The sequence below is a fragment of the Pungitius pungitius genome, chromosome 15 (assembly GCF_949316345.1).
Source record: "Pungitius pungitius chromosome 15, fPunPun2.1, whole genome shotgun sequence".
Taxonomy (NCBI): domain Eukaryota; kingdom Metazoa; phylum Chordata; class Actinopteri; order Perciformes; family Gasterosteidae; genus Pungitius; species Pungitius pungitius.
In genome coordinates, this window is record NC_084914.1 from 3,043,477 (window position 1) to 3,056,421 (window position 12,945).

Sequence of the window (12,945 nt, forward strand, 5' to 3'; positions counted from 1 at the left end):
ACTGTAGCTCCCGGCGGAATGCTTAACTACCGCCACAGTACAGAAGGCTTCGAGCTTTGAGGTCACACCGTTGACCTTTGACGTGACCCTGAGAGCTCAGCTTTCCATACAATCTTATACTTGTGAATACAGGCAGAGTCTTAAAGAAAAAAAAGAAAGTTTGTTTGCAAAAGTCCAGTTCTCCCATATTTATGTAATTCCTGAATAAAAAAGTAATTGCGAAATAATACTTATTGTTCAACATTTTTATTGTAGGAACCGCCACCGATCGTAAATGTTTGTATAGAGACTTTATTCAGGACACGTCGGATGCAGTCACAAGATACAATAATTTACAAATATGCGTTGAGAATTCACTGAGCTCCGGCTTTGGGCGGGACCCACTCGTGGATCTTCTTGCTGGTGGTGGGGAAGGGCACGTACTGCTGCGAGCTGCCGCTCACGTTGAACTGGTGGACCTCAGCCAGGAACTTCTTGGGCTCCGGTGGATGCGTGGTGGGGGGGTCGTCCGTCATACAGTGCAGCCAGCGGTGCCTGAAGGGGCGAACACAAAAAGGTAGCTGGCTGAAATGACAAGCTGAATCCGCCCCTTTATTTACTTTGTGTAGATCATTTGAATCTTCTTGCCAATACAGTACAGTATAGATAAACAACATGATTTAACTAAAAACCACCACAAGTTTTTCTATTAAATTATTTTGCATATGTCATTTTTGTATACGCTTGATAGTAGATGTGCACAATATTGCCCAATAAACCATTAAAAGGGTTTAGGGCCAAATGGTCATTGTTGAACAAATCCTTTAACAGACAGCAGAGTCCTACCATTCAGATGGAACCATGCTGCCATCCACCTCCCACATGGTGTTCTTTCCGTTCATCTCTTTGGTGTAGATCACCCAGCGGTGACGTCCTGAACACAAACATTTATTTAATAAGCCTTATCCGTTTGCGACAGATTAGCGGCAAAGGTGTGGTAAAATAACTCAAATCGGGAACCTGTTGCTAACAACATTTCTCAGTGTAAATGTCCTGCTCCTGCTAGTTAAAATCAAGCTCTTTTGGGGTTTAGTCCACTCACCAAAGAAGTAGTTCTTATTGTCCTCAAAGTATTTATTTCCATATTTATCTACACCAACCAGGGCTCCCGTCTTCACGTCATTCACCCTGCCAATGAAAGGGTGATGGTCAGGTTCACAGCATCAACGCATACGGTAAGGTCAACATCTCTAACACTTTCTTCTGCGCAAACAGGCACTGTGAGCCAATTATATAAGATGACATGTTTCTCAAATAAAGACAACGTGTTGACTACAACTTGAGAACCAGATGTATCAGCGGTCCATTGACTTTTCCTCAGTTAGGATCTGAAGTAGTTTTAAAGCGAGAAAAATCCTTGCTTAACTTGAATGTTATTTCAATTAAGTTGGGTGTTACATTCCGTTCAAACGTATTTACATGTTTGAAATATTTTAGCGTTTTAAAAGACAGACTCTTGTTATCTGGCCGGTTTGTAGCTAAAGATGCAACTGACGTCAGGCTCTGAATAACAGAGACCTGGTTAACGCCTCTTTAAAAAGCTCACACAGTCAACGGTAGTTTAATAAAGACAATTACAACCATTCAATCAAACTGACCTCAGTAATTGAACAAAAAAACCTCGAACTCCACCATGACCTCCTATTTGTCCCAAAGCCCTTCGGACGATGTTTGCATACTGCGCCATCTTGAGACGGACGATTTAGTGCGGCGGACCGGTGTGTCATAGAAAAAGGTCCGACTAGCAGCAACAAGCGTGTAAACATTAAATGTCCCGTGTTGATTGGATTAAAAAAGGTATAAGTAGCTGAATATCATTATTCTAATAGCCCTTGTATAAAAAACATATATCTCCAAAACATATCTATGTATACAGTATATACATACAACTCTCACTTTGATGTACCGTATTGTGTTTAAGTTTATCTACACATTCACAAATGGTTTTTCAATATAATATACACGATGGATTTTATATGATATGAACTAATGGAACATATTTAAGCAAAAAAAATAAGCGGCAAGCTATGCTTTTCAAACAATCAATCACCGACAGACAAAATACATTTTAAAATGTGTACTGAAAAATATCTTAAATTTCCAGTATTATTTCATGCATTTGCAGAATTATATCAAATCTGCCATATCATACCAAATCATTGGTACATGCATATTTAACACAACACTTTCTCCTTTTTTATTACAAAAGCTGGGGAGATGAGTTCATTTTTTACAATTTTAACATTGCATAGACAGAAGACTATTGCAGAGAATTAAATCTCTACTTTTAACATATGACATATTGGCATTACAACTTGTCTCGGCCATATCACGTTACAACAAGAACACTGTTGAGAAGATGCTGATGTAACACACAAAACTTTATTACAGCATTTATATTACTACAGATGTTTTGGAAATAAAAACTTCCTCCAAGTGTCACGTGAGCAGCGAGCGTGACGTCAAACACAAGCCAGCGTCCTTTATTGTGGAGCAATGCATTGTGGGATTTCAAAATGGAGCCCTTGCCGCCGGGAGTCAACAACGATGTCCTGTTTTACGTAGCCGTCCGCCGTTGTTAACAGACGCGCCGAGCCTCTTAAATTTCCACACGTCGACCGTCCTCGGTCAAACATGGGGGCTTTGTGTCTGGCCTGGGGAGGCCTCGCGGCCGCCACAAGGCGCTCGGTCCGATATTCGCGCGTCCCTTCGCTCTGCGGCGCCGCGGCGTCGGCGGGCGTCCGCGCGCGCAGGTTCGGCCGGAGCGCCGACCGCGCAGACGTCCCCGCGGAGTTCGCGTGCTACCGCCTGCCCGGCAGGACCGTGCTCAAAGTCCGCGGCGAAGACACCCGCCCGTTCCTTCAGGGGATTATCACCAACGACGTGGAGCTGCTGGAGGAGCCCGGGCTCACGGCGCTGTACTCGCATATGCTAAACGTGCAAGGAAGAACGCTGTATGACATCATGTTGTACAGGTAGAGTACGACCCGTTCACGTCATGTACCGTTTCGTCATGGGTTAACACCAGGGCGCGGCTAACGTTGCTTATCTTCCAGTCCAGTTGGTGGTGTTGGTTTTGTTGTCCAGTAACACTAATGTGTGGTATTAACCTTAAGCTCAAACAGACTGAAACACAACTATTATATTGCAAGCTGCTGCTTCATTAGAAACATTTTTTTTCAAATCATTGATAACAAAACTTATATACTACATAAGATAAATGTAATACACTTTTCAGTATTGAAATATGCAAGAAAACTTAGATGACAATTAATCACATACATAATAGATTTTTTTAAACAAAAAAAAAGCAGGATAACTTTTTATATTTTGATGAATAGACAGCAGTACACCCCATGAAATAGTCTAACCCGGGCTGTAAAATAAATGCATCATTAGCATTTGAAGGAAGAATGTCAGAATTGACAAGCTGACAAAATGGAATATGCTCAATTTAAACTTAATCAAGACTAGTATGTGACAAACTCAGCTGGGAAAGCTGGACTTTCGATCCATATTAATTTCATTTATATACCTGTTGAGTGTCCTCTTTGTTGGAATGAGGAAATAATTTCATTGTAAATGGATTTAAAGGAGCCCCTAACACTGAATTAACTGATTGTATAGTTTTTGTATGGTGGCTTTTCTGTTTCATCATGCACTAAACTCAGCGTACTTCCTTTCAGTCTGAAAGAAGACGATGCAGGACAGGGCGTTTTCCTGGAGTGTGACAGCACAATTAAGGACTCAATCTTGAAACATCTGAAGATCTACAAGCTCCGCAGAAAGGTCAACATAGACCCCTGTCCAGAGCTTTCCGTCTGGGCGGTTCTTTCCAAGCAAAAGAAGGCAGGTCAAGAGGCCAGTAAACCGGAGCTCGCCTCCCCGGACAAAGCGCTGGTATGGGTCACCGATCCTCGAACGCAGGAAATGGGGTGGAGGTTGGTGTTGGAAAGTCAAGTGGACCCCCTGGATATAATTTCATCGTGTCAGAAAGGTGACACGGGAGAGTATCACAGACATCGCTACTCGATAGGTGAGACCAGCTACTTTGTGAGAAAATGTACAATTTGTCAGAAAAAGCAAAATGGGACAAGACAGCGATCTGTGGGCTTGTTTTGTTTATTTCGTTTTTCCTTGTCATTGTTGTCTAGGACTTCCAGAGGGAGTACGGGACCTTCCCCCGGGGGTGGCACTACCGCTGGAGTCAAATCTTGTCTACATGCAGGGTATCAGCTTTAGCAAGGGCTGTTACATCGGCCAGGAGCTCACAGCCAGGACCCATCACACTGGTGTGGTTCGGAAGCGCCTGATGCCAGTACGCTTGTCAGCCCCAGTCCAAGACCTGGAGGAGGGCGCTGCGCTGCAAACGCAGTCGGGCAAGCCAGCTGGGAAGCACCGAGCAGCGGTCGGACAGCTGGGCCTGAGCCTAATCCGCCTGGCTCATGCCAAAGAAACGTTGACACTCAAATCTTCTGATGACACCGCAGTGGCTCTTGAGGCTTCGGTGCCAGACTGGTGGCCCAAAGATGTGAAAAGTGACTGAAGAGGATTGTTTCAGAGCTCCCTCAAATGTGACATACATCCCATCTGACAGACAGAACCCTGAAGTACAGTATGTTATACTGTCATTGCTTTATGGCTGTGTGGAATTGATTTATATTGTTTTACTTTCTCTTTGGAGAGTATTATTTACCATAGAATTATCTTATTTAACAGATCTGTTTATCAGCACTATACAAAAAGAATGACCAGCTGTGGTTTTGGGTTGCTAAATAAACTTGCAAAAATGCAATACAAAAACTCATGTGTTTTTTATTGATTTATTTATTTATCCCTATTTCAGTGCAAAACAAACATTCACAAGCAACATTTGAGATTTCGGTTTGTCTCAAACCAAAGGTCTGGCAACGCCTTTTGGTTTCTTATTCGCACTGTACAAATTGGCACTTTTCGTTCAAGCCATTTCCAGGCGATGACGTTGTGGAGACACCCCTGAACTTCTTAATCCTGATAAAGGAGATGCTGCCCCCTTGTGGACTGTATGGTGTCCCGAATCCGCTGCAACATGGATTCCGGCTGCAAAGTCAAAGTTGAGTGATCGAGCCGCTTGAAGTCTTCGTTGCAGAGTAGGCACTCAATTAGGTGAGCCACTCGCTGTAGGTCAAAGGCAGCGTGGTACGGTCCCAGCGTGGTGAGGGTCTCCGAGAAGTGCCGCGAGTAATCGGAGGATTCCCCGGTGGAACGAGCATTCAGGAAAGCCATCCGGTTGTCGGCAATGATTTTCAGGAACGATGCAAATTCTGCATAGTTGATACCCGAGCAGGCCTTCATAATAACCTGAAAAGTAAAGTGACAGTGATTTTAAAATGCGACATTTGCAAACATGGCCGGCAGCGGCGGCGGCGCGTCTCGTCTCTGGAGTACCTGGCAGTGCTGGTGCCACGAGTCCATCGTGTTCCTCCACTCGTCGATCTCCTTTTGAACGGACGACAGCTCGTTCTGAAGGAACTGCCACATGATGTCTACGTTGCAGCCATTTAACCAATTGTGATTGATGGAGATCGTGTCCTCCTGTGCTCAAAACATTTCCAGAAAATAAGACGAGACCTTAATGTGTAATTATGTCATCCGCAAGATGTTTAGTTTAGTTTTACAGTCCTTACCAGATTATAAACTTGATGGTGCCAGCCGCTGGGCACAAAAATGATTTCACCTGCCTCTTGTATGATTTCAAGAGGTTGACAGGCCTCTCCGGAGCGTGGAAAAAGATCCCTGTCACGGAGCTCGGCTGATGTTACATCGTATGGGAGGTTGCCGTGAGTGTCGCGTAAAAACTCCTCCTGACCCGGAGGATACAGGAGCCACTTCTTCCTGCCGCAGATGTTCGCGGACCAGCTGTAGGAGCGAAACACATCGGCGTGGAACGGGGTCCTGGAGACGAGAAAGCGCATCGGATCGATTGATGTCCAAGTTTGTGTGTGCCTCGCATTTATAAAACACTAAAACGTTTTTTTAACCTGACAATAACAAGCTATTTTTTTTTAATGTAAACGTTCCATACCAGGAGCCCTTAGGCCCCATGTAGACGAATCGGTAATCATCCACTTCAATTGTATCCCAGTATTCATTAAGCCAGTCGGAGGAGAAAAAGACCGGCGTGTTGTAAACATTGTGCTCTGGAAAGTCCCTGTAGAACCATAACGCAAAATGAACCATAGGTCGTTACACACAACGCACGCTGCAACTGTATGAAACACACACAAATCAATCCATAACACGTAGCACCTTGACATGTGCCAGTCCTTAAGATAAAGACATCCTTTGGGCGACGAGTGGCCGTTCTGGATGTATTCCTTCCAGTATTGTATAAATTCTTTGAAAGGCATCACTTGTTTAGGGTTTGCATTGTACTCCTTTGCATTGCAGTTTGCCACGGGAACAGGAGTCTCCTCTGTGATGATGAAGAACACACACACACACACACACACACACACACACAGTCACATTAAATAACACCAGCAGCTGCATTGTGACACGTGGCCGTTGGTTGACACAGCAGTAATGGACCTATTTACCGAACTCTTGCAGCAGTTTCTGGAAATCGGGCTTCCCCCCGTCGGACACCCACTGTTTCCTACACTTCCAGTCCTCCGTGAACCTCCTCGAGAACATGCACGGGTGATTGGGGAGCAAGTACTTCTTGAAAAACTTGGAATAGCTCAGCTCCTTGTCGATGTAATCGACAAAATGTGACGACCAAAACTGTTCATAGGACTGCCTGGGTATTTTAACCAGGCTGCAGCAGTTGCGGTACGCCTCCCTTTCCATAACGGTAAACACGACCTCGGCTAGCCGGTTAGCTCGCCTAGCTGTCACCGCATAGAACAAGCTAGCGGGTCGATTGGTTTGACGAGAAATGGCGCACTACACAGCCGAGACATAGCACGTCTTTGCACTCACGCTGTCACGCGTCGCCCGGGTTAGACTAGAAATATAATATACATTATGCAAATACGTGTTTTTTTGTTGTTGTTGTTGTTGTCTATTTTGCCATCGGGTTGCTCCATTTGACTCCACCCCGGCGTTAGCAGGCCATGGTTCCTAACGGCGGACGAATAATGACCTTGGTCTTTATTAAATGCCACTACTCCCTGTATTACCGTTTTAATCTATTTCATAAGAACACTGTGTGTTTTTTCTTTTTGCTAAATAAAAAAAAGACATCGTCCTAGCTAGCGACAAGGGTGCCGAGAGTAGCTTTCTGTGGCAGTAATCGCGTTCCAGTCGGACAGTAAATACAGCCGTGCCGCCGCGTGACGTCACTTCCGTAATAAACATCAGCGGTGCCGATGTGTGGGCAGATATAATTGCAGCAAGAAGGAGCGTTAAACGGTAAGAGGGTTTTCTTTCTGGACCCCTCCGGACACACTGAAGAAAAGTATGTTCATTATCAGCACAGAGACAGTCACGCAATGTCCTTATTACGTGTGTAAACAGCGACACTGGGTGAACCTGTATTTGTAATTAACGTCAGCGTTCAGCCTAATGCCCGGCGCTCGTTTGTCCCTCCCAGGTGGGTCACTGCGTCGCCGTCCCAAAATGAGCCGGGTCGTTCCCATCCACAGCTGGCCCGGCTCCTATTACGTCAACGGCGAGAAGCGGTGGGAAAATGGCACGCTGTCCCTCACGCGCACCATGGTGCACTTCGTCTCCGGCCGGACCAAGGAGAGCGTGGCCGGCTTCCGCCTCTCCGGCGTCGTGGCGATCAAGATGGAGTCGTCCAGCTTCATCTTCGGCACCCTCACGGTGCTCGAGGAGGGCAACGTGAAGCACTGGTTCGGCTCCCTTAAGCCCAACAGGGTGGTGGTTTATAACGTGTTGGAGCACTTCTGGAGAGAACGCCTCCTGTCGCCCGCATCCGAGGCCCCGGGGGCCAAAGGTCAGCCCTCTAAAGGCAGAGCGCTGATCAGCCTGGTGGCAGAGTCCCAGAGGCGACTGGAGGACACCGGCGTGGTCCTCAGTCACCAGGGAGAGCAGTTTGACAACGTGATGCAGGGCCTGGAGAAGATTGACTCCGATCTGGGCCTGGCGGATAAGTAATCATCTGAATATTCTCTTTTTATTATTCTCTTCTGATGCCGTTGACTTGACTCAACTCAAACTCCGTTGCAGACTCTTGTCGGAGCTGGAGTCTCCCTCCTGGTGGCCTTTCGGCAAACTCCCCTGGAAGTCTCAGCAGGACGCCAAAGCCGAGGACGCGGCGGCGAGGGCCGCGGCGCCCGCGGCCGGCGCCGGGTCCGGCAGGAACAAGGTGATCGCGAGCATCCCGGCCGTAGTGAGCCGCGGCGGGGACGGCGACTTGAAGCCCGGGTGCCTGTCGGTGCTGGTCTCCTCGCTGGAGGTGCGCGACGCGGACCGCCGGCTCCTTCACCGCTTCGAGCGCGGCGACGTCGACGAGGTCAGGGTGCACGGCCCGTACGAGATCACCGTCAGGCAGCGCTTCATCGGGAAGCCCGACGTGTGCTTCAGGCTCCTGTCGGCCAAGATGCCGGAGGCGATGTCCGTGCTGGAGATGCAGTACAAGAAGAAAGTGGAGCTCGCCGGCGAGTACGCGGCGTTCACAGCGACTCCGGCGGCGGCGGCGTCGTCGCCGTGCGACCCGGAGGCGCCGAGCTGGGGTCAAGGTGAGATGGCGGCGCGCGGAGCGGTCGTGGTCGGTTTTGAATCCCGGCCGCTCCACGTGCCGTGTGGAAGTGTCCTTGAGCAAGACGCCCCAAACCCCTAATTGCTTTACGCAATGTAAGTCGCTTTGGATAAAAGCGTCTGCTAAATGACACGTAATGTGACGTAAAAAGGCTCCGTCACGTTTTCCATGTCCCGTGTGAGGTCGACCACTAAGAGGCAGTACAGGTCTGTGTTTCCTTCGGGGTCCATTTGTAGCCGCGAAGCCGCACGTGAAAAACGTTTCATCCACATGCTTTTTTTTTTTTCTTCTTCTTTTTTTTACGACACACGTTACGGGTGTCGCTCCTCGACAGATGTTTTGTTTTGATGAGTCATTTCATCCTCCACTGCCTCGGGGTTACTTTGGAGTTTACTGTCCGGTTTCCTCATAAACAACGTATGCACTCTGCTCTTCTTCTCCCCCCTCCCCCCCCCCCCCCCCCCACCCATGGAGTCAGGTCTGCAGCAACGGGGCCAAGACGCAGAGCCCCCGCCGGAGGTCCCGGCCGGGGAGCTGTCCCGGCTGCGGGTGCAGGCCGCCCAGCCGTCCGTCAGTCGGGCCGAGGCCCAAGAACTCAGACAGGTGAGACCCGTGAGAACGTGTGTGGCCTTTGCATTTCGGGCCCATCGCACTTTGTGTGTCATTGTATTTATTGCGGCGAACGACCCGACGGACGGGTTTTCAGCGAGATGTATTTTTGAAAGTTCCACTCCGGTCCCACGAGTCACCGCAAAACGTTATTTAGCGAGACCACAAACCCGTATTCCGTCCTGTTTTTTTGTTTTTTTTTTATAAAGAGGAGGGAAGAAACCTGTTCAGTCATTTGGTTCTTTGGACTTTTACGGCGTCTTTCCGTTCAGGAACATCCACGACGCTTTAAGAAATGTTACAGACATGGTCTGTGGTGCTTCACAGTGACGCAGATTCTGACCCACGATGGAGAGGCAGCTTTTATTCCAGGTTTTTTTTATTTATTCTTGGAGTAAAACTGAAGGTGGAATCCCTTCAGCACGGCGCGCCTTCCTTGGTCGCATGTTTGTGAGTTTAAGAGAAACGCTTCCCGACACACCGAAGGGACAGAACCAGCTTTACGATGAAGCCAGAACGATGTCATGTTTCTGAGCTCCACATGAACACGTAACATCAACACGCCGAGGTGGAAACAGTGCCGGGCCTTCGCTTGGATGTTTTTCATCGTGCTTTTAGTTGCTCAACAGTCGCATTATTTTGTGGACCCGTTGAATAAATCTTATCTAGAACGAGGCACTGTTAATATTATATATATTCCGTTAATTATTGATTCATAATAACAAGGTAATCTTTCATCAAACAACTCTTATCGCGGCAGTGACGGCATCGGGGGGGGGTCACTCGGTTCGACGCCCCCGCAGTAAGTGCCGCGTAGCGGCGTAATTGTTCGAGGATGGATTTTTAATTTTTTTATTTTTCTCCTGACGGTTCACAGTTCCTGACGTTTCGCAGTCAAAGACAAGCATTTTAGCTCATGTGTTTTTCTATCAGTCCCAGCCTAAATGTTTAATTTAGGGGCTTTCTACATGACTAGAGGCCTCACGCCGTCGCGTAAGCAGCAGCTAAAAATATTCACCCCTTTTTCTCTGTTTTCCTATGACGCTGCGAACGCTTTTACCGCCGCTTGTGCCAGGTCGATACGTCGCTACGTCGCTGCGCCGCGGACCCGAGTGAGCGGGGGCCAGTGAGAACCTGTAATAACGTGTGTGTGTGTGTGTGCGTGTGTGTGTGTGTGTGTGTGAGAGCACATGTGAGGCGGAGTCGTACCGTTAAAAACCCTCTAAACCTTCTTCACGAAGGTTAGCGAAGACACCTTCGTGTGCTGCACAATGTGGGACACGATCACGTCTGCCATGCGAGTACATGTTAGTACCCACCCCCCCCACCACCACCCCCCCCCCCCCCCCCCCGCTGACATTCAGCAGCAGGCCGCCGTCCTAAAGAACACTTGGGTATTTATTCTCCACCGCTCCTCTTCCTTTGTTCCACTAACGCAAGCCCTTTACAAACCCACTGACCCCCCCCCCCCATCTTCACGCGTCCTCACATGTGCTCCGCCTGCTCCACCCCTCCCACCCACCCCTCCACCTCCCATTCTTAGGTTTCAGAAGCTCATCCTATTACTCTTATTCGTGTCTCGCTCCCACATGTCATCCATGTCTGGAGGACGGCATGCACCTTTGCAACTGTGTGTGTGTGTGTGTGTGTGTGTGTGTGTGTGTGTGTGTGTGTGTGTGTGTGTTGAAGATGCTGATGCAGCTGAAGAGCCTCGCCCTGGAGGCAGAGACGGAGCTGGAGCGGCAGGATGACGTTCTGGACGACCTGAGCGGCTCCACCGACCGAGCCACGGCGCACGTGGAGAGGCACACGTGCCGCATGAAGAGGCTGCTGTAGCTCCGCCGGGGGGGGGGGGGGGGGGGGGCCAGGACGCGTGAGGACGACGTCGAAAAATACTTTACGGTTATTTATAATCACACGGTGATTTTCCGGGAAATGCCGCCAAATGTTCCTCGATACTAAAGATGGGACATTTACACATAATAATGAAGACTTTGCGCTTAGGGAAAATATTAATTCATCAATATTTTTTATACTATGTTTTTGAAGCGATCCAAACACTGAAAAACCTGAAAGACTGAAAACTGGGCACAGTGTCCCTGAGGCTTCATGTTGCATGTCTCAATGACGCTTCCTCCCACATCTATCTATCTGTGTGCGTCTTACTGAAGATGGACACTATTAACTTTTGAGAGACGCGCGTCGTGTGATTCTGTGTTTTTATTGTGGTCTGTAAACACTATTGACTTGAAATGTTTCTAAATGATTGATTTCATTGCTGTATAAAGGCTATTCTTTGCTAAATCATACTCTTAGTTAGCTCAAAATATGAGGGGAAAAGTGCAATTCCTCTCATAGGAAACAAATAATAATTGAGCAACACAACGGTCATGGTCAGCTATTGGAATTGTTCCTTTTTAAAAGACTCTGCTTGGTTGCTTCGGTTCACTCTGCGCCTTCATCTGCAGTTTTAACTGCAACTTTGTTTTAACGCTCCGATGAATCCATGTATCTGCACCTATTGTTTACTCACACGGTGTCTCCTTGAATGGTTGAATAAAACTGTAAATCTCTCACACGTTCAAAAGCTTTTAGTATAAATCAAACCATGACACCACTACTGTCTCATGGCATCAGTCTATTAGTAAGCTTTTAATGTGTATGTGACTGGATAAACTAGACCCTGCATATATACGGCACAAGCTGCATCCGAGTTGGTTTTGCAGAAGCCGTGGATCTTGAACCTGGCCTCCCATTGACTTGATTTGCTTTTTGAATGACGCATGAACCCTTTTTGGGACATTTCCTCCTTGCTTTCGCTCTCCTCGCTGCACTGCGGCTGATCGAGGTCACAAAGGACCTTCTGCTTGGCGCCCGACACAGTCCAGTACTCCATTTCACATTCTTCTCAACCTCAGCTCAGCCTTTGGAACAAATACTCAGGTGACCATCATTGTGCAGACGGCACGGCGAAATCAAAAGGCCCAGATTAGGTCATTCGTGCTTTTTTTTTATCTCTTCCAGACTCGACGACTGCAATGCACTTTATTCTGGTATCAGCCAGCAAAACCTTCAAAGACTGCAATTAATAAAGAACGCTGCTGCCAGGTGCTTCACTCGTACAAACAGAGGTGACCACGTCACGCCAACCCTCGCCCCCCCCTCACTGGCTACTTGTTGAGTTTTAATACTGCTTTTTATTTCTATTTTTTTTAATGGCCTGCCTCCTTCCTATATCTGATCTAAGTTAGCGATGAGGGAACAAGGGACCTGAATAAGAGCTGCAGGGATCTCTCACAAAAGGAAGCACCTCCTCAGCCTTTTTGGAGTTTTTTTTTTTTTATAAAACGGCGCTCTCGGGATTGGGATTGGTTTTAGGCCCAATCCCAATGTCTCCCCCCCCCCCCCCCCCCCTCTTAAGGCCTTAACCCCTGAACCCTCACGGTTTCACTGACGCCACTTTCCTGTAACATAACGGTTACCACGGAGACGCCCTCATCCGAGCGCTTCCCAGGCGCTTTCCTCACAGGACGAGAGCTCCTTGTCCAATGGTCCATTGGCTAAATGAAGTACTCGATAAATAACCCCAG

The 12,945-nt window shown here is 47.8% G+C and overlaps 4 protein-coding genes across 7 annotated transcripts; 2 read left to right on the forward strand and 2 right to left on the reverse strand.

Moving 5' to 3' along the window:
• Window positions 1-273: 273 nt before the first annotated feature.
• ndufa12 (NADH:ubiquinone oxidoreductase subunit A12) lies at window positions 274-1,785 on the reverse strand. Its single transcript, XM_037457724.2, has 4 exons — window positions 1,638-1,785; window positions 1,082-1,167; window positions 826-913; window positions 274-534 (listed from the first exon to the last, which is right to left on the reverse strand). The coding sequence occupies exons 1-4, from the start codon at window positions 1,724-1,726 to the stop codon at window positions 354-356; spliced, it is 444 nt and encodes a 147-aa protein (XP_037313621.2). The 5' UTR covers window positions 1,727-1,785; the 3' UTR covers window positions 274-353.
• A 732-nt stretch (window positions 1,786-2,517) lies between these two features.
• Window positions 2,518-4,810, forward strand: iba57 (iron-sulfur cluster assembly factor IBA57). Its single transcript, XM_037457594.2, has 3 exons — window positions 2,518-3,014; window positions 3,726-4,075; window positions 4,194-4,810. Exons 1-3 carry the CDS (start codon window positions 2,674-2,676, stop codon window positions 4,583-4,585), a joined length of 1,083 nt encoding a protein of 360 aa, XP_037313491.2. The 5' UTR covers window positions 2,518-2,673; the 3' UTR covers window positions 4,586-4,810.
• Window positions 4,811-4,848: 38 nt separating this feature from the next.
• On the reverse strand, window positions 4,849-7,329 carry jmjd4 (jumonji domain containing 4). Its single transcript, XM_037457553.2, has 6 exons — window positions 6,618-7,329; window positions 6,328-6,493; window positions 6,104-6,229; window positions 5,706-5,973; window positions 5,467-5,613; window positions 4,849-5,379 (listed from the first exon to the last, which is right to left on the reverse strand). Exons 1-6 carry the CDS (start codon window positions 6,868-6,870, stop codon window positions 5,044-5,046), a joined length of 1,296 nt encoding a protein of 431 aa, XP_037313450.2. The 5' UTR covers window positions 6,871-7,329; the 3' UTR covers window positions 4,849-5,043.
• On the forward strand, window positions 6,713-11,214 carry snap47 (synaptosome associated protein 47). Of its 4 annotated transcripts, none has more exons than XM_037457557.2 (5): window positions 6,713-6,852; window positions 7,616-8,138; window positions 8,215-8,726; window positions 9,225-9,349; window positions 11,045-11,214. In XM_037457557.2, exons 2-5 carry the CDS (start codon window positions 7,642-7,644, stop codon window positions 11,189-11,191), a joined length of 1,281 nt encoding a protein of 426 aa, XP_037313454.2. In that variant the 5' UTR covers window positions 6,713-6,852; window positions 7,616-7,641; the 3' UTR covers window positions 11,192-11,214. The 4 variants fall into 4 exon arrangements, with proteins under 4 accessions (XP_037313454.2, XP_037313461.2, XP_037313453.2 ...); XM_037457564.2 differs by having other exon boundaries at window positions 6,804-6,874; XM_037457556.2 differs by lacking the exon at window positions 6,713-6,852 and adding an exon at window positions 7,328-7,434.
• Window positions 11,215-12,945: the final 1,731 nt, after the last annotated feature.